At 41.7% G+C, this 21,198-nt stretch overlaps 1 protein-coding gene across 1 annotated transcript in view; it reads left to right on the top strand.

Annotated features, from left to right (window-relative positions):
- The first annotated feature begins 593 nt into the window (after nt 1-593).
- The window catches only part of LOC143810072 (phospholipid scramblase 1-like), a 77,514-nt gene continuing 56,909 nt past the window's right edge, over nt 594-21,198 (top strand). Inside the window, exons 1-3 of the mRNA XM_077292959.1 lie at nt 594-700; nt 9,269-9,300; nt 15,114-15,262. Coding sequence (XP_077149074.1) covers nt 9,288-9,300; nt 15,114-15,262 — 162 coding nt within the window. The 5' untranslated portion in view covers nt 594-700; nt 9,269-9,287. The remainder of the gene's footprint in view (nt 701-9,268; nt 9,301-15,113; nt 15,263-21,198) is intronic.

Below are 21,198 nucleotides of genomic sequence, written 5' to 3'. Positions count from 1 at the left end.
GACATGGCACACATAGGAGTCTTCAGTAGGCTACAATGTCAACTGATGACCATCAAAAGCAATGGCTGCCATGCTGAAAGCCTTTTAATTGCTGTCACACTTGACAACGGCATTTAAAGGTTCTACTGATGTGATTGGCGCTAACTTTGATAGCATCAATTGCTGGTGAAATCTGGCTATGCAACACCTGTCCCCATGCCGCACATGTACAGTGGCCATTGAGAAGGAGTTGGCTGAACTTGTAGGTCCAGGCAAGGTAAATGTGTTAGTGTAGCAACGAATGGTCTATATAGAAAAGATGCAATTCAAGATTCATACACTGAATATTCACATATACTTTGTGCAGTGTGAACTTGTATTGATTTGTGTGCTGTAGCAATGCAATCGCAGCCCCTGCACCTGAACGTTTCTTTTATTTGCTACGTGTTTGTCAATTGAGTTTTTTACATATTACACCTTCCAATTGAAGCCTACATTGGCAGAACTCAATGATTCGTTCAGCGCAGCATTAAAGAATCAGTGCTGCCCTATATGTGCAGAGTATCTGCGGTGGTGTACCGTATATAAGTGATTGGGCTTTTTTCTTTATAAAGGTGGACAACATCTCTGAAGAAGAATTTATACCTCCCTGTTGTTCTACGCCTCATTCTGTCTTTCCATGAAGAAACTACATCAAGAACTGCAGTGGCAAGTTTCAAAGGTTGGAATAATTTTAAAATCTCATTTATTGGCAGGTTGTTTTATTAAATGGTTACTCCCATATTGTACAAATATGGCATAGAACAGGATATGCCATTAGTATATGGTAGATGAGACCTGCCTCTATTTCCAGAGTATGGGCCTAACTCACATGGTCAGAGTATCCATAGATATGCACATCTCTCTTCTTTTCATTTGTATGGAATATCCGATCACCTCTCCAGTGACATCTGTGCACAGTAAGAGCTCATTCGGATGTCAGTTATTCTCATACAAGTATTCTCCATATTTTTAATGGATAGCACTCATACCTATGACAGTCTATGGGGCTGTTCACATGTCCTTGATTTTTTGCGAACTGAGTGGAGACTGTAATGCAACTAATGCAAAGGGTTGCACGTACTGTGTAGCACTTCGGTGCAGAAGTGCAGGGCACCACCAGGAGGCAGCAGAGTAGTCAGACAGGCCGAAGTCAGCACAATGTCAGAGACAAGCCAAAAGTCAGAGCCAGACGGGAGTGTGGTATCCAAAATGTGAGACGGAAAGAGGAGTCAAGGTACAAGCCAGAGTATCAAAAGCCAGTTGGGGAACGCAGTACCAGAGACAGAAAAAAAACGGAGGCAGAGTTCAGAGTTCAAACCGAGTCATACACTGTAGGGAAATCACCAAACATACATTGAGTCAGGAATAGGGAACAGGTCAGACACACGTACGGGAAGTCAGAGGCAGAAGGATCACTAGGGTATACGGATTAGCTGCTCTAGCCTGGAAGCATGAACTATCACTGACAAAGGCTACCTAAAATAGCACCAAGAAAAAGCCACCCAAGAATCAAAGAGAGGCAGGAAAAGTTAACCCCTCCATGACTAGGCCAGGGAAAGAGAAGCAAGAAGCAAACCCCGACCCGGATCATAACAGAGACATGTCCAATGCTGAAGTTTTTCCGAGTGTTGGATCAAACTAGGCAACGATATGGATGCCATCCGAGTCCGTTTTTCACTGACTGATAGAAGGTGGAGAAACTTTTTTTTCTCTTATCAGAGAAAAACTGATGAAAATCTGACCAAACTCTGAAGAAGCTCTGTAAATTTGATGAAAAACACTGAAGAAACTGTCTTGTATATGAAAAAAACTGATGTGTGAATAAATCTTAAGTCTTTATTCTCAAGACAGATGGGGGTTCAATTGATCGAACCTAAATCTACCATGCATTTATAACCTATTCTATGCATATCCAGTAAACGGTAATACACTTTTTAAGTGTTTTTTTTTCTAGTACAGGTGTCATAGCTGTAATTGTAAAATCTACAATCTCATAGTTATAGTAACATCAAAGCCTGCTTCATCATGGAGCAAAATCGAGCATGATATTATGCTCCACATGACCCCAACAGCAGGGACCCCCTACTGCAAACAGATAATTAAAGTTGGTCAACTGACGGATCACAGACAGGAAAGATATATATCTTGGTACCTTGTTAACAGACATGAATTCCAGGCATCCTTTGCAAAAGAATGTGGAAGACAACAGATTTATAGCTTGAGGAGATACCCTATGGCCTAGCCTCCCTATGTCACAAAACTTCAAACAGACTGCTTGAGTTCCTTTGTCCCCATTTCCAAACTATGAATATTGTTTTTTTTTTTAATGAACGGAATATGTATGACAGATATGAGAGGTATGGCGTTATGATGTGGTGAACGTAATGCATTGTCTTACATCACTGTGCGGTCACGGCAGCACCTCTAAATTAATTTTGGGCAGATGGATGACAATACATACTGTATGTCAAGTTTACTGTCTATGGATAGCTAAAATAATGGTGGGAAAAAAGGCATTAATATCTCCTGCCCGTGACCTCCAGGGATAGAGATATGCTAAAAGTTTGAGATCTCTTAATTTTTGGGAACCTAGCCACTTCACATGACCATCCCCCATAGCATCTCACCGAGGAAATGTGATGTGCACTGTGTTTCTTTGCCGTTTCCCACCACTACGATCTGTGCCATTTCCGTGACACAGGTTTCTTTTGTTTATCCTTTTTATTTTATGTGACTGTATATACTGTATTGGTTTGTCCATTTTGTAACATCTTTCTATATTTTTAGAAACACTCTACTTTTCAGAATATATATTTAAAAAATTTAATAACTTAGTTCCTCTTGCTCTTTAAACCGCATCACTGAAGCCACACGCTATCTGTAACGGGTGTCCATTATAATAATAATCTTTATATTAAATTATAATTATAATTAATAATTATATTAAATTATCATTCAGCCTGTATAAACGATTGGTGGTAGCAGCTAGTTCCTTTTGGTATTGTGGAGTTGGTAATGACAGTATCGGGGTTATTATATAAATTCCATGTTTTGGAATCAAAAGTGTATATACCATATGCTCACTGTGAGCTCCCCGATATCCGGCCTAGTAGTGAAAATAAAATTAAAAAATGCAGGATATCTGCGCTGGAATCACAAAAATGAGAGAACCTTATAGAAGACAGTAATTGTGCTGTGATCAAATACTGTATAGCATAAAAACTAATAATAATAACCTCATGAAGAGGATGCAGATCTAGGACTAAGACCGTACAAAATGATGTTCCTCACCCTCTATGTCATATGATCCGTTGATCCGTCCGTATAGTCCAGGTGAGAAGGCCTTCTTGCTATCCATAGGCTGTCACGTGAGGTATCACGTGGACGTGACGTCACGTTAGGTCCTGCCGCCAGCAGAGTACCTACCAAAGCCGAGCAGCATACAGAGCCTGCACGTGGGTATAGGGCGCATGAGTTTCTGTCACCGGCTGGGACAGATACTGTAGCGCATACCCTGGAAGAATCCTACAAGCTCAGACCGGACCACCTCACTCACCTGGACTATACGGACGGATCAACGGATCATATGACATAGAGGGTGAGGAACATCATTTTGTACGGTTTTAGTCCTAGATCTGCATCCTCTTCATGAGGTTATTATTATTAGTTTTTATGCTATACAGTATTTGATCACAGCACAATTACTGTCTTCTATAAGGTTCTCTCATTTTTGTGATTCCAGCGCAGATATCCTGCATTTTTTAATTTGATTTCTTATACTGCTACAGTTAGGTGATACTGTAGAAATATCAGCTGCAGGTTTAGAGGAGGGGCAGCGCTTTTGGTATAGACTTTTGATATAGTAGTGAAAATAGCCTCAGCTTCTTCCATCATCTGTCAATCAGTTGTGTGTTGTGAAATTGGATTCTGGGCTCCCCCGGTGGCCACTTGTGGAATTGAACTTGTGTGCATCATCCCCTCTGTTCACCTGCTCCTATCAGGATGTGGGAGTCGCTATATAACCTTGCTCCTCTGTCAGTTTCTTGCCGGTCAACAATGTAATCAGAAGCCTTCTGTGCTTGTTCCTGCTACTAGACAACTCCCAGCTAAGTTGGACTTTTGTCCTTGTGTGTTTTTGCATTTTGTTCCTGTTCACAGCTGCTGTTTCGTTACTGTGTCTGGAAAGCTCTTGTGATCGGAAATTGCCACTCTGGTGTTATGAGTTAATGCTAGAGTCTTAAAGGAATTTCTGGATGGTGTTTTGATAGGGTTTTCTGCTGACCATGAAAGTGTCCTTTCTGTCTTCCTGCTATCTAGAAAGCGGACCTCGATTTTGCTAAACCTATTTTCATACTACGTTTGTCATTTCATCTAAAATCACCGCCAATATATGTGGGGGCCTCTGTCTGCCTTTTGGGAAAATTTCTCTAGAGGTGAGCCAGGACTGTCTTTTCCTCTGCTAGGATTAGGTAGTTCTCCGGCTGGCGCTGGGCATCTAGGGTTAAAAAAACGTAGGCATGCTACCCGGCCACTTCTAGTTGTGCGGCAGGTTTAGTTCATGGTCAGTATAGTTTCCATCTTCCAAGAGCTAGTTCTCATATATGCTGGGCTATGTTCTCTCGCCATTGAGAATCATGACAGTTGTGTAACTGTCCTGATGATTGGAAGTGGCGGACTGTGTTCTCCTGACTTATTGGTGGCATGTGTGAGGTCTGCGTGATCTCCCTGCTGTTCACCTCACAAGAGGAGAGACAGATTAGCGTTAAAATATACAGGTGCATCTCACAAAATTACAATATCATCAAAAATTTAATTTATTTAAGTTCTTCAATACGAAAAGTGAAACTCATATATTAATTAGCGTCATTACATGTGAATGTTGATGATTATGGCTTACAGCCAATGGAAACCCGAAAGTCATTATCTCAGTAAATTAGAATACTTTATAACACCAGCTTGAAAAATTGATTTTAACATCCGAAATGTTGACCTGCTGAAATGTATGTTCAGTAAATGCACTCAATACTTGGTCGGGGCTCCTTTTGCATCAATTACTGCATCAATATGGCGTGGCATGGAGGCGATCAGTCTGTGGCACTACTGAGGTTTTATGGAGGCCCCAGTTGCTTTGACAGCAGTTTTCAGCTCGTCTGCATTGTTGGGTCTGGTGTCTCATCTTCCTCTTGGCAATACCCCATAGATTCCTTGATACTGTAGTTTTTAAACCAGGTATTAGTACTTTTTGCAGTGTGGACAGGTGCCAAGTCCTGCTGGAGAATGAAATTTCCATCTCCAAAAAGCTTGTCGGCAGAGAGAATCATGAAGTGCTCTAAAATTTCCTGGTAGACGGCTGCGCTGACTTTGGTCTTAACATAGCGGACCTACACCAGCAGATGACATGGCTTCCAAAACCATCGATCGTGAATACTTCACTCTAGACCTTGGAAATCAAGGTCCTAGAGTCTGGAGGAAGAGTGGAGAGGCACGCAATCCAAGCTGCTTGAGGTCTAGTCTTGTCACAGCCGACGTCGGGAGTTTGTATACTAGCATCCATCATTCCCAGGGATTGGATGCTGTTCGCCACTTCCTGGGGACCTCTGACCTGGACGGCCCTCTGCGGGAGCTGATCCTCGAGCTGATGGACTATATCCTCATCCACAATTTCTTTGTCTTCAAAGACAATTTCTATCTGCAGAAGCGTGGCACAGCCATGGGCACGGCGTGTGCGCCCTCGTACGCCAATCTCTTCCTTGGCACCTGGGAGAGGGATATTTTTGGTGATGGGGGCCCGCCATCCGCTGCCCATGTGCTGTGCTGGTATCGCTACATCGATGATATTCTATTTTTGTGGGGGGGATCTGCCCACCAGCTCGAGGAGTTCATGAGGAGCCTTAATGATAATGCCTGCAATATACGACTCACATATATGTTTAATGCTGTCACGGTTGACTTCCTGGAGGTTGATTCTGACCGGTGCATCCAGACGGACGTATTCAGGAAGCCAACCTCTGTGAACTCTCTATTGCACGCTACCTCTGCTCATTATCCAGCCACAATCAGGGCCGTCCCGGTCGGACAATTCCTCAGGATGCGGCGGATTTGCTCCTCCGAGGTGAAATTTGAATCGCAGGCTAGTGACTTAAAAGAGAGGTTTCTGGCCCACGGTTATAGCCGGAGATCGGTTAAAGCTGGATATGATCGTGCCAGAAAAACCCCCCGTAGTCACTTACTACACTCTACTAAGTGACGTCGTGCTGTGAATGGGAATGCCTCTATTAGGTTTATTTCTACTTACAACCATGAATGGGAGAGTATGCGTTCTATTCTTAAGAAACATTGGGCTGTCCTCCAAACAGAACCCTCTCTGGGTGTCACCCTGGGTAGTCTTCCCCTTATGACCCCGAAAAGATGTAAGAATCTGAATGATATGTTAGTTAGGAGCCATTACACTCCTGCTTCAGTAAACATCTTTGGCATAGGTGGCCCCCGTCCGGGCTCTACGCCGTGTGGGCACTGTCTTGCCTGCGCCAATGTCCTGCGCTGCTCGAACTTCACCTCTAGTGACGGTTCTAAACAATTTCAAATAAGACAACGTACAACCTGTGGCACTACTAATGTGATATATTATGCCACCTGTCCATGTCCCAAGGTGTACGCTGGTCTCACCACCCGTGAACTTAGAGTTCGTGTACGGGAGCATGTGCGGGACATTGGCACGGCCAGGACAGCTCCCACTACGACAGATCTAAAGACGATCCCCTGTCACTTTAAATCACATCATAATTGTGGTGGGAGATTACTTTCTGTCAGGGGGATTGATGTACTCCATTTGGGTATCAGAGGCGGCGATAACAAAAAACGTTTGGCACAGATCGAAACCAAGTGGATTGTCCTGTTGGACACTTTGACCCCTCGGGGTCTTAATGAATCTTTGAGTTTCGCTTCTTATTTGTAATATGATTTGTTTTGATTTATTCTCCGGTTTGTTGTTCTCCTGTTCTCTCGTCCTCTTAATTTACTGCATACCACCATTTTTCTCGGATTTATCCCTTTGCTTTTAATTATTTTTAACTGTTTCTTTCTTTTCATTATCAGTAAAACCTCCTATGGGCTTTGTCCTATCTCCCCCATGGATCCAAATTCAGAAAATCTTTGCCATCTGCAAATATGGATCTGCACCATGAATAAAGAACTTGCTGCTTATTATTTATTATATTATCCCTGTATTATATTTTTTTGTACTGTGCGAACGGATTCTTATGTATTTATATAGTTATCTACACTATCTATATATTAGTAAGTGTGCTTCCTTTAAGAATTGAACAGTTTGTATCATGGGGTATGGCTCCCCTTTCCCTGTTTGCGGCCATCATACTTTTAGTAGCAGGCTCACTCTTGGTGGCAGTGCGCATCGCGCTGCGTATGGTCGGCTCCAGCATGTGGTCGGGCATCTTCTTGCTTTGTGTATTCGCTCCCTGACTTTTTCCCATCGCATGCGCACTTGGTTTGACGCCCTGCCTCCATGCTTGGACCCGGCCGTCGCTGTGCGCCACTATAATTGGCTGAAGATACACATGTGACCAGGGTCGGGGGGGTTATTAGAAGGTCCTGGATGACACTTTTCCACATCCCCTTGAGAAAGCGGCGTGGCAGTGCCGCGAAACGTGCGTCGGGGTTCCTCTATCCGGCTGTGCCTCTCCTCTTCACCCCTGCGTTGGTAAGCCTATCTCTTACTGTGGCTATTATGCGATAGATAGCTGATAATTATTCTCTTGGGCTGAGATATGTGATCTATTTACCGGTCCTATCCTTTCTACATGGGCTTACTGATTTTTACACCCTGTGTGGGGATTGCACTGTGGCTTTTCTTCCCCCTCGGTTATTACTCGGTATTGTGGGGGTGCATTGGAGCGGCTGCTCTCCTTCTGTTTTTTATTGGAATGTAAATACTACAACATATTACTGATGGTAATTTTAATGTTTATATCAATAAAGATTTTTGTCTACATATATTCCCATTGTATGCTCCTTATTCTCCTTTTTTCATTTGAGGTCTAGTGTGAAGTTTCCACAATCAGTGATGGTTTGAGGAGCCATGTCATCTGCTGTTGTAGGTCCACTGTGTTTTATCAAGAACACGCAAGTCAGCACACCCATCTATCAGGAAATTTTAGAGCACTTCATGCTTCCCTCTGGCGACAAGCTTTTTGGAGATGGAAATTTCATTCTCCAACAGGACTTGGCACCTGTACACACTGCCAAAAGTACCAATACCTGGTTTTAAAGCAACAGTATCACTGTGCTTGATTGGCCAGCAAACCTGTCTCACCTTAACCCCATAGAGAATCTATGGGGTGTTGTCAAGAGGAAGATGAGAGACAACAGACCCAACAATGCACATGAGGTGAAGGCTGCAATCAAAGCAACCTGGGCTTCCATAACACCTTAGCAGTGCCACAGGCTGATCACCTCCATGCCATGCCGTATTGATGCAGTAATTGATGCAAAAGGAGCCCCGACCAAGTATTGAGTGCATTTACTGAACTTACATTTCAGTAGGCCTATATTTTGGATGTTAAGATCATTTTTCAAGCTGGTGTTATGAAGTATTCTAATTTACTGAGATGATGACTTTGGGTTATCATTGGCTGTAAGCCATAATCATCAACATTAACAGAAATAAACACTTGAAATACAACACTATTTGTAATGACTCTGTATAATATATGAGATTCACTTTTTGTATTGAAGAACTGAAATAAATTAACTATTTGATGATTTTCTAATTTTGTGAGATGCACCTGTATATAACTACAAAAAGTATCGGATATAAAAAAGTATGCAAAGTGTGTGCTATTATGTGTTAGCATGAACGAGACTATAACCTGCAGGAAACCACACAAATATAATCTCACAACTATATGATATTTATATAGAGGATCGATGGTTCATTAAAAAATATATTCTATACATCGCTCCATCTGTTGTTTCAGACAAGAGTATATCTGTTTCTGACTCACAGATGCTTCATAAATAACGAATTGTGTAATAAATAATTTATCTAAGTAATGTCGCCTACATTTATGTTAGTTCTCCTTGTATTGGACTAAAATATATAATGCACCCAAGCAAGATGTGAGAAGCAGTCATATTATTATTAAGCAACAAACACAATAATACAATAGAGATCTGCATATTAAACACAAGTGATGGTAATTAATAAAGGATTTATTTATTTAAATTCTAGGGACATTTATTATTGTGAAATGGAACCAAATGGTGAGTACATGACTTTCTGCATATACTGTTTAATTTACACGTATGTACAGGTCAGCAAGAACAATTCATTTAAATTAATAATTGGTGGGACAAAGTCTTCTTGTTGTAGCAGCAAACATCACAACACTTTTTCACATGACGTAATAATCAGCCTTAGGCTTTTTTAACATCACGTTTCATGTATGTGTTGGGAAAGCTCCTGTCGCATATGTTAAATTCATGTACAGACCTCCATTTACCAAAGAGGCCATGTTGAACTCAGTGGCAGAAACAGTATCTTCATGAGCTGCTGCCACAATGTCCATACTAAATATTAAAAAAAGGACTTTATTGAGCCGAAATGGCATTTGAGCTCAATAAAGTCCTTTTTTTTTCCCAATTTATTTTTGTCTTGCTTGGAGTGCTGCCTTCTAATGTTTTTTTTTAGCTATGAAACAAACTGGATATTTGTCTGGAGGCTTGGCACCCACCTGTAAGTAATAGGTGCTGTTCCAAAATCTCTTTTTCACTCTAAATATTAGCCATATTGCCCCTCATTATCACTGATACCAACCACTTTTAGCGATAATTAAAAAAATATACAGTACAGACCAAAAGTTTGGACACACCTTCTCATTTAAAGATTTTTCTGTAATTTCATGACTATGAAAATTGTAGATTCACACTGAAGGCATCAAAACTATGAATTAACACATGTGGAATTATATACTTAACAAAAAAGTGTGAAACAACTGAAATTATGTCTTATATTCTAGGTTCTTCAAAGTAGCCACCTTTTGCTTTGATGACTGCTTTGCATACTCTTGGCATTCTCTTGATGAGCTTCAAGAGGTAGTCACCGGGAATGGTCTTCCAACAATCTTGAAGGAGTTCCCAGAGATGCTTAGCACTTGTTGGCCCTTTTACCTTCACTCTGCGGTCCAGCTCACCCCAAACCATCTCGATTAGGTTCAGATCTGGTGACTGTGGAGGCCAGGTCATCTGGCACAGCATCCAATCACTCTCCTTCTTGGTCAAATAGCCCTTACACAGCCTGGAGGTGTGTTTGGGGTCATTGTCCTGTTGAAAAATAAATGATGGTCCAACTAAATGCAAACCGGATGGAATAGCATGCCGCTGCAAGATGCTGTGGTAGCCATGCTGGTTCAGTATGCCTTCAATTTTGAATAAATCCCAAACAGTGTCACCTGCAAAGCATCCCCACACCATCACACCTCCTCCTTCATGCTTCACAGTGGGAGCCAGGCATGTAGAGTCCATCCGTTCACCTTTTCTGCATCGCACAAAGACACGGTGGTTGGAACCAAATATCTCAAATTTGGACTCATCAGACCAAAGTACAGATTTCCACTGGTCTAATGTCCATACCTTGTGTTCTTTAGCCCAAACAAGTCTCTTCTGCTTGTTGCCTGTCCTTAGCAGTGGTTTCCTAGCAGCTATTTTACCATGAAGGCCTGCTGCACAAAGTCTCCTCTTAACAGTTGTTGTAGAGATGTGTCTGCTGCTAGAACTCTGTGTGGCATTGACCTGGTCTCTAATCTGAGCTTCTGTTAACCTGCGATTTCTGAGGATGGTGACTCGGATAAACTTATCCTCAGAAGCAGAGGTGACTCTTGGTCTTCCTTTCCTGGGGCGGTCCTCATGTGAGCCTGTTTCTTTGTAGCGCTTGATGGTTTTTGCCACTGCACTTGGGGACACTTTCAAAGTTTGCTCAATTTTTCGGACTGACTGACCTTCATTTCTTAAAGTAATGATGGCCACTCGTTTTTCTTTACTTAGCTGCTTTTTTCTTGCCATAATACAAATTCTAACAGTCTATTCAGTAGGACTATCAGCTGTGTATCCACCAGACTTCTGCAACACACAACTGATGGTCCCAACCCCATTTATAAGGCAAGAAATCCCACTTATTAAACCTGACAGGGCACACCTGTGGAGTGAAAAACATTCCCGGTGACTACCTCTTGAAGCTCATCAAGAGAATGCCAAGAGTGTGCAAAGCAGTCATCAAAGCAAAAGATGGCTACTTTGAAGAACCTAGAATATAAGACATATTTTCAGTTGTTTCACACTTTTTTGTTAAGTATATAATTCCACACGTGTTAATTCATAGTCTTGATGCCTTCAGTGTGAATGTACAATTTTCATAGTCATGAAAATACAGAAAAATCTTTAAATGAGAAGGTGTGTCCAAACTTTTGGTCTGTACTGTGCATACTGGAATAAATACGTGATTTTACTGGATTTTTGTTAGAGCGATAATAGAAATAAAGAAAATATGTATGTCGTTTATTTGCTTTGTTATTGTAGGGTTAGTTTTGGGGGCTTGAGTAGGGGCCTAATAGCTGAATAGTTATAACATACACAGTGTAAACGATCCCCCATAATAATTTTCTTTGAATATAAGAAATGCATCCATACTAACTAGATTTCCCCTCTCCCCACCACAAAAGTACATGCAATGGCTCCCCAATGAAAGCCATAAAATAGTATAGTCACGTGCCCCATAAGGCTGGAGTCACATGGCCATCGATTCTCTCATGCGAGAGAAATGGGTCGATGATGCTAATGTCACTAAGATCAAACCTTGTCAGAGTTTAATCCGACTGTCCCTTAGTGTGATTCGATTTTCTCACATGAAATAATTGCAGTGCAGATACAGAGAAGAAGTAAAATGTAATTTCTCCATTTTCTCCATTGTCGGATATGGGACTGCACTCGGATAACATCTGAGTACAGTCCGACGTTTCATATGCATCAATAGACTTGCATAGGTGCTCGTGATCCTATCAGATGCACATGCAGCATGCTGTGGTTGTTTTCTCACGCTGAATTGTCATGAGAAAAAAAATTGCATATCTGCACTGTCCACAGTATAACATTGTGCTGAGTGCTATCCGTTAAAACACTGGATAGCAATCAGTCATGTTTACGCTCTTGTGAGCCAGCCATTCAGGGCTGCCACCACAGATTTCAGGGCTCCATACTGGCAACATTTTCAGGCCCCCATGAGACTTCATTCAGGTTCTACCTCAGCTCCGCCTCCACCCCTGGAACCATCCACAGTCTCACCGCCCATTCTTGGAAAAACTCCACTTCTACACCAATCATACATTAACAGTTACCATCAAACACCAAATCCATACATAGCCTTCAGCTTTTGTTTTGGCCAAAATATTTTTTAAGCCTCTACCAATACAAGGTAGACCCTTTTGGCAGAGCCTACTCTACTGTAACCTATTAAACATTTCTTAAAATATCCAATACTCTATTTAGGTATACTGTATATTTATTTTTCTTTAAGGGAATGTGTCACATTCATATTTTAAAATTATTATTACTATTATTATTTATTGTTATAGCGCCATTTATTCCATGGCGCTTTACATGTGAGGAGGGGTATACATAATAAAAACAAGTACAATAATCTTAAACAATACAAGTCATAACTGGTACAGGAGGAGAGAGGACCCTGCCTGCGAAGGCTCACAATCTACAAGGGATGGGTGAGAATACAGTAGGTGAGGATAGAGCTGGTCATGCAGCGGTATGACCAATAATGCCACATAGGAGGGACAAATAACATCACACCATGGCAGGACTACATATTACCACCACATAGTGACCAAATAATACCACATACAAGACAGAAATACCCAGACACCATAACCAGACCACATATTACCACCACATAGTGACCGAATAATACCACATACAAGGAATAAATGCTGCAACACTGTGACCAGAACACATATTACCACCATATAGTGACCAAACAATACCACATACAAGAAAGAAATACCGCCACACCGTGACCAGATCACATATTACCACCACATAGTTACCGAATACTGCAATACTGATCATTAATAAAAAACACAATACTAATATTACTATAAGTATCATTGTACACAGAAGCTCTGTACGTAGTATAAAGTGTATAGTGTCAGTGCACAGGGAATATAGTGACTCACCAGTGACATTATTCACATGAGCTTTGTATATAGTGTCAGTGTGCAGGTAATGCAGGGATCATCAGTGACATTGTACATAGGAGCACTGTATATAGTGTCAGTGTACAGGTAATACAGGGATCACCAGTTACATTATACACAGGAGCTCTGTATATAGTGTATAGTGTACAGGTAATACAGTGATCACAAGTGCCATTATACACAGGAGATCTGTATATGGTGTCAGGGTACAGGTAATACAGTGATCACCAGTGACCTTATACACAGAAGCTCTTTATACAGTGACAGTGTAGAGGTAGTATAGTGATGAACAGTGACATTATACACAGGCACTCTGTATATAATGTCAGTGTACATGTAATACAGGGATCACCAGTGAAATTATGCACAGGAGCTCTGTATATAGTGTCAATGTAGAAGTAATAGTGATCACCAGTGAGATTATACATAGGAGCTCTGTATATAGTGTCAGTGTACAGGTAATACAAGGATCACCAGTGACATTACACACAGGAGCTCTGTATATACTATATATTGTAAAGTGTGCAAGTAACACATTGACTCACCAGTGACGTCTCTAGTTGAAATCCTTCATCTTCGCTTTTCTTCTTCATCCAGTGCAGACTGCCATCATTTCTTCCAGCCATGACTCGTCTGTGCAGGAAATAACACAGTTATCTAGAGTACCGCTTCCAGAGCATATTCCCCAACTTTTCAAAGACATAGTGCTGGCCTGCACAGTAACAGGAGCCCCCACACACACTGAAAACAATATCCTCAAAAATAAAATACATCACAGCAATAATAATATCCCTTAATTAGCCCCTACAGTAATAATATCCCCCATTCTGGCCCCCTTGTGTCTCATTCCTGGCCACATATGTTCTCCTATCCTGCCTCCATGTGTTCTCACATCCTGCCCCAATGTGTTTCCATTCTGTCCCCATGTGTCTCCATACTGTCCCCATGTGTCTCCATTCTGTCCCCATTTGCCTCCATTCTTCCCCATGTGTTTTCATTTTGCCTTCATGTGTCTCTATCCTGCTCCAACGTGTCTCCGTCCTGCCTCATATGATTTCCCATCCTGCCCCATGTGTCTCCATCCTGCCCCATATGATTTCCCATCCTGCCCCATGTGTCTCAATATTGCAGCTTTCAGTACAAAAAACAGTAAAATAAAGAAGTTTCTCCTTACTCGGTCGCAATCTAGAGGCGTCCTCTTCCTCATTCATTTGAGGCGTGGATGCGCCAGCATCAGATGCCAGCCTGTGATTACCTGGTGGCTTTTAACTATTGCCGTGCTGGAAGTGGTGGCTTTCTGTACCGCAATATATTTCAACTGAATGTATGTCTTTTGATGCACATTCAGTGGAATGAAAATTGTGGACCAGGGAACCGGATCAAAGTGCCAATTCGAGCAACCGCCTGCTATTTTAAAAAGCTGTTCCTCTTAATCGGGGAGAACCCCCTCAATCTCACCACTGAAGCCAGTGTCTTATACATAGCCTTCTCACCTGTCTGTCACATGTCACTTTCCTATCTCTGTCGTGTTTCATGTCTCTGCAGTTATCCTTCAGATTTTAGGCTTGTTTTCGTACCGTTTTCTTCCTTTTCCTTGTTATCCTTCTATTAACCAGTAACCATAAACAGGATCTATTAAAGTTCACACAGTTCAGGTTTGATCCTTTTTCATGTATTTCCTTTTAATCCTCACCTACTAAATGTCACTGTGTAAACCTGTTTTTTATCTATAGTGATGTCCAAAAAGGGCAAATGCTTTGTATTATGCCAAATAAGATGCTTTATATTAACTTGGCACGTATGTTCTATATTTATCAGGTATACCTGGGCAAACCAGCTATGGGTTTTATGGTGAAAATTCCACTTTACAGAACCAACCACCATATTCAGGGGATTTCAGAAATACATGCATGTCAGCACCTCCGGAACTTCCCAACTGTCCTCCAGGAGTAGAATATCTTAGTCAGGTCAGAAAATATAATTTTACTTATGACTGCAGATTCTTCTAAGTACTAATAACATACAGCTGTGTTCAAAAGTTTACATACCCCGGCAGAATTTTTGCTTTCTTGGCCTTTTTTCAGAGAATATGAATGATAATACCAAAACTTTTTCTCCACTTATGCTTACTGGTTGGGTGAAGCCATTTATTGTCAAACTACTGTGTTTTCTCTTTTTAAATCATAATGACAACCCAAAACATCCAAATGACCCTGATCAAAAGTTCACATACCCCATTTCTTAATACTGTATATTGCCCCCTCTAGCATCAATGACAACTTGAAGTCTTTTGTGGTAGTTGTGGATGAGGTTCTTTATTTTCTCAGATGGTAAAGCTGCACACTCTCCTTGGCAAAAAGCCTCCAGTTCCAGTAAATTCCTGGGCTGTCTAGCATGAACTTCGTGCTTGAGATCTCCCCAGCGTGACTCAGTGATATTGAGGTCAGGAGACTGAGATGGCCACTCCAGAACCTTCACTTTTGTAATAATTATAGGGGATAACTCAGGAGACTCTTTGCGTGGAACAAGACAACTACAGGACACAGTTTTATAAGTAGTAAAGTCTATATTATCACACGGTGATTCAAACAGGTGCAGAGAGAAACTCAAGTCCACAACACTTGGTACAAATATCAAATGCAGCTCAGCAGTCTATAGGAAACTTCAGAGGAAAATGCAATCATGCAGAAAGTCTATGAAGCACAATTATTCTTGAGGATACTTGACACGAATAAGTCCTTGTCTTAGTCCAGGCACAGATAGATATGCTTATTAGGCAGTTCAAATCATATCTTAGCTCAACCAGGGAGGTCTGGTTAATAGTCTCAGGTTCTTGCAAAGCAGAAACAGCTTACATGTCCAGCAAATGCATAAGGAAGTAAACACGAGCAGCAGATGAATGAGGATTACTGGAACTGGTGTATGCAGCAGGAATTCAGAGCAGAGTAGCAGGATCACCACACAGGTTCACAGGAGCAGGTATATAGCCAGGGAGTCACCAGAGGTCAGGAGCTGGATGCAAGGCAGAATACTCTAGCACAGACTGAAGGCTGGGGTGGAGTTTTATAGCAGGAAGACACAGTGCACATGAGACCAAAGACGCCATCTTGGAAAAGGGCAGTAATGCACAAAAAGGTAATAAAAAATGTTCAGAGTCCTGACAACTTTGTTCTGCTGTAGCCAATGACAGGTTGACTTGGCCTTGTGTTTTGGATCGCTGTCATGTTGGAACATCCAAGTACATTCCATGCGCAGCTTCCGGGCTGATGAGTGCAAGTTTGCCTCCAGTATTTGCTGATAACATGCTGCATTCATCTTTCCTTCAACTTTGACCAAGTTTCCTGCGCCTTTGTAGCTCACACATCGGTAAAACATCAGCGATTCACCTCCGTGCTTTACAGTAGGAATGGTGTTCCTTTCATCTTAGGTCTTGTTGACCTCTCTTCAAATTTAATGCTTATGGTTTGGGCCAAAAAGTTAAATTTTGGTCTCATCACTCCAAATTACCTTGTTCCAGAAGTTCCCTTTCCTGTTTTATACAGTTCAACTAACTTATCCCATAGATCCGTTGACAATTTTTTTGCTCTCCCCATGACTCACAATCCAGAAACGTCAGTGGCTGGATGAAAGATGCAAGAGTCTGTTTGGATCCCAGAAACTCACTCAGCTTTTATGCATACACACTGATTAGAAGTAGTGATGAGCGAATATACTCGTTACTCAAGATTTCCCGAGCACGCTCGGGTGTCCTCCGAGTATTTTATAGTGCTCGGAGATTTAGTTTTCTTCGCCGCAGCTGAATGATTTACATCTCTTAGCCAGCATAAGTACGTGTGGGGATTCCCTAGCAACCAGGCAACCCCCACATATACTTATGCTGGCTAACAGATGTAACTCATTCAGCTGCGGCGAAGAAAACTAAATCTCCGAGCACTAAAAAATACTCGGAGGTCACCCCAGTGTGCTCGGGATATCTCAAGTAACGAGTATATTCGCTCATCACTAATTACAAGCAAACAGGTCATAGGTGAAGATGTTAGGTTTAGTAGCCATTCAAACCCATTTGTGTCAACTTCTTTGCATGCTATCAGGCCAAAATCACCAGGGTATGTGAACTTTTGATCAGGGTCAATTGGATGTTTTGGGTTGTCATTATGATGTAAAGAGAAAACAAAGTAGTTTGACAATAAATGTCTTCATCCAACCACTAACCATGAGTGGAGAAAAAGTTTCTGTGCTATCATTCATATTCTCTGAAAAAAGGCCAAGAAAAGAAAAATTCTGCCGGGGTATGTCAATTTTTGAGCACAACTGTGTGCATATTCAGCTTGTGGTATAATCCTAATAATTGAATGTATATGCGTAGAGGATTAAAATATAACTTTTACTGAATGCTTCTTAAAAATCAATATAACCATGATCATAAAAAAGTGCAAGGTTCATATAACAGGCAAACATACAACACTAGTGGATTGCGCTATAGATCACTATTAGAAACCAATGACTGCATATGTATAGATTCCTGGTCTCTAATACAAATATTGCACAATAAGTCTCTTAGTCATTACCCTTCCCGACATGTGACGTAATAGTACGTCACATGTCGGGACCCCCGCTTTGATGTGCGCTCCGGCGGTGAGCGCACATCAAAGTCGCGACATGTCAGCTGTTTTTTACAGCTGACATGTGCGCGCAATAGCGGCGGGTGAAATCGCGATCACCCGCCGCTATTAACTAGTTAAATGCCGCTGTCAAACTCAGACAGCGGCATTTAACTACCGCATCCGGCCGTGCGGCCGGATATGAGCGCATCGCCGACCCCTGTCACATGATCGGGGGTCGGCGATGCTTGTGCATTGTAACCATAGAGGTCCTTGAGACCTCTATGGTTACTGATCGCCGGTGGCTGTGAGCGCCCCCCTGTGGTCGGCGCTCACAGCACACCTGCATTTTAGCTACATAACAGCGATCTGATGATCGCTGTTATGTAGCAGAGCCGATCGGGCTGTGCCTGCTTCTAGCCTCCCATGGAGGCTATAGAAGCATGGTAAAAGTTAAAAAAAAAAGTAAAAAAAAATGTGAAAAAAATATAAAAGTTTAAATCACCCCCCTTTCGCCCCAATCAAAATAAATCAATAAAAAAAAAGCCCAACCTACACATATTTGGTATCGCCGTGTTCAGAATCGCCCGATCTATCAATAAAAAAAAAGCATTAACCTGATCGCTAAACGGCGTAATGAAAAAAAAAATCGAAACGCCAGATTTACGTTTTTTTGGTCGCCACGACATTGCATTAAAATGCAATAACGGGCGATCAAAAGAACGTATCTGCACCGAAATGCTATCATTAAAAATGCCAGCTCGGCACGCAAAAAATAAGCCCTCACCCGACCCCAGATCACGAAAAATGGAGACGCTACGGGTATCGGAAAATGGCGCAATTTTATTTATTTATTTTTTTGCAAAGTTTGGAATTTTTTTTCACCACTTAGGTAAAAAAGAACCTAGTCATGTTTGGTGTCTATGAACTCGTACTGACCTGGAGAATCATAATGGCAGGTCAGTTTTAGCATTTAGTGAACCTAGCAAAATAGGCAAGCAAAAAACAAGTGTGGGATTGCACTTTTTTTGCAATTTCACTGCACTTGGAATTTTTTTCCCGTTTTCTAGTACACGACATGGTAAAACCAATGATGTCGTTCAAAAGTACAACTCGTCCCGCAAAAAATGAGCCCTCACATGGCCAAATTGACAGAAAAATAAAAAAGTTATGGCTCTGGGAAGGAGGGGAGCGAAAAACGAAAACGGAAAAACGGAAAAAGCTCCGGGGGTGAAGGGGTTAAATAACTTCCGTAATATTCCACTCCAACACACCGGGTGTGGTTAATACAGTATAACGCAATGACCACTGAAGTTTAACAGACCTCACGTTCTGGGTATGAGAAAACAGAGCCTCAAACCCTAGTGGGTAAGGTTACTTCTTTGTACCGGATTTCTGACCTAAATCCGTATCAGACCACTATAGGATTTTGACCCCAATGAAAAAAATGAGTTTCCAGCTTCAATTATCAAACTAGGGGTTAATCAGTGGGTTCTTGGCCGCAGTCAATATGTCATATTCTATTCACAAGATGCATTGACTTTAAGTTAATTAATATGTACAAGAATCCACAACTATGACTGGCAAATAAAAAGAACAATGTCACCCGCCTGGAACCATACTACAGCATGATGCCCTGTTCCAATAGTGGCGATGGACCCTTTCCCCCTCCTATGGTCCCACATTCCTGATAGATCTGGATCACTGCATCAACATCCACCTCAAACTCTTTCTCTCATTTCAATCCAACTTCATCTGAAGGTGAAGCCAGGAGGTCAGCACAGGGGAGTAGAAACATATCTGAGTCTCCTACCCAGGTAATGCATGGTTACAACTGAAGAACTATAACTTTCTCATTGTGGTAATAACCACCCCAGTTGGAGCTTATGCGTTCCAAATGAGCAAAAGTATATGCTGCTATACTACTTTACCCATCATCAATAGAAGTTTTAGAATAGTCCATGCTAATGTAGCCATACACCAGAAGGTTGAATAAGCAGCCATGGTTCTGCTGCCGATCCGAAGGACATAGTCACAGTGTCTTTATATTATGGGTTTTTAACAGTGCTGTGCAGCCAGTAGGTGCTGTTATCAGTTATGATATCAACCCATTCCAGGCTTATGACACTAGTCCCCAGCATCAAGACCATCTTAACCCAAAATTACATTTGGTTCCAGACCCTTTGCGCCCCATTACCTTGAAGCATCATTGTTGTCCACAGAATCGATCTCTAGCTGATTGACGATCTTTGGGCTGGGGGAGGGCAGTGAGGGTTGCTGATTCGAGCTGCCAGGGGCCTTGTAATCACATTGGCATTGTTTTGAAAGAAAACAACAACCCCCCCCACTAAAATGATATATCTTTATTAAATATACATAAAAAGAGGTAACTGTATAAAGTACAAATAGATATAGACCGGAGAGTATACTACATGATTTCCACCTGGAGAAATATATGTTGGAATAAATAAATTAGAACATTTATGATGGATAATCCAAGTAATCCCTACCTTTCTGCAGAGGTTGACACAGTAAATAAAGCAATATGGCACCCCCCAGTGGTATAACAAGAGGCTTATGGGCCTCGATGCAAAAGCTCCAGCGAGGTTCCCAATTATTGCAAGTCCAATTGCATTGGCCGTTTTAAATAGGACAAAGGGGCTTTTTGGCTCGTGCTGCGCCAGCTCTCTGGAATGCACTTCCCCAGACGATCAGGATGATACCTAGCCCCGACCTATTCAAGCGCGCTTTGAAAACCCATCTCTTCAAACAAGCCTACCACGTCAACTAATCAGTAAACTAACTTTGCCCTGTTCCCTCCTTCCAAATATTACTCTAAATCTGCACCCTACTATTCATCTGTGTCCACACCCTCCACGCACATGATGATAACTGCACTTGATACTTGACTATTGCACTTAAACACACGGGCTGATGACCGGATCATGCAGCTTTGTATGAAAATCCCTATGTATTATAATTGCCAGACCTGAAATAACAATCACTTTTCACCTATTGTGTCCCCCCATTTCCTTGTAGATTGTAAGCTTGTGAGCAGGGACCTCACTCCTAATGTCACTGTTTAAATTGTCTTAATTCGTACCGAATTTATTGTTTGTACATGTCCCCGCTTAATTGTAAGGTGCTGCGGAATATGTTGGCACTATATAAATAAAAATTATTATTATCATTATAATTATTTTTGGGTCCATTAGAATCCAGGGACCGGGTGCGATTGCATCCCCAGCATCTATTGTAGTTATGCCTCTGTTGCCCAAGTTCATAATAGACTCGCCCTAAAG

Source organism: Ranitomeya variabilis, chromosome 2, assembly GCF_051348905.1.
Source record: "Ranitomeya variabilis isolate aRanVar5 chromosome 2, aRanVar5.hap1, whole genome shotgun sequence".
Lineage (NCBI taxonomy): Eukaryota > Metazoa > Chordata > Amphibia > Anura > Dendrobatidae > Ranitomeya > Ranitomeya variabilis.
Note: the sequence above shows the minus strand (reverse complement) of the source record. Positions and strands in the feature narration are given on the sequence as shown.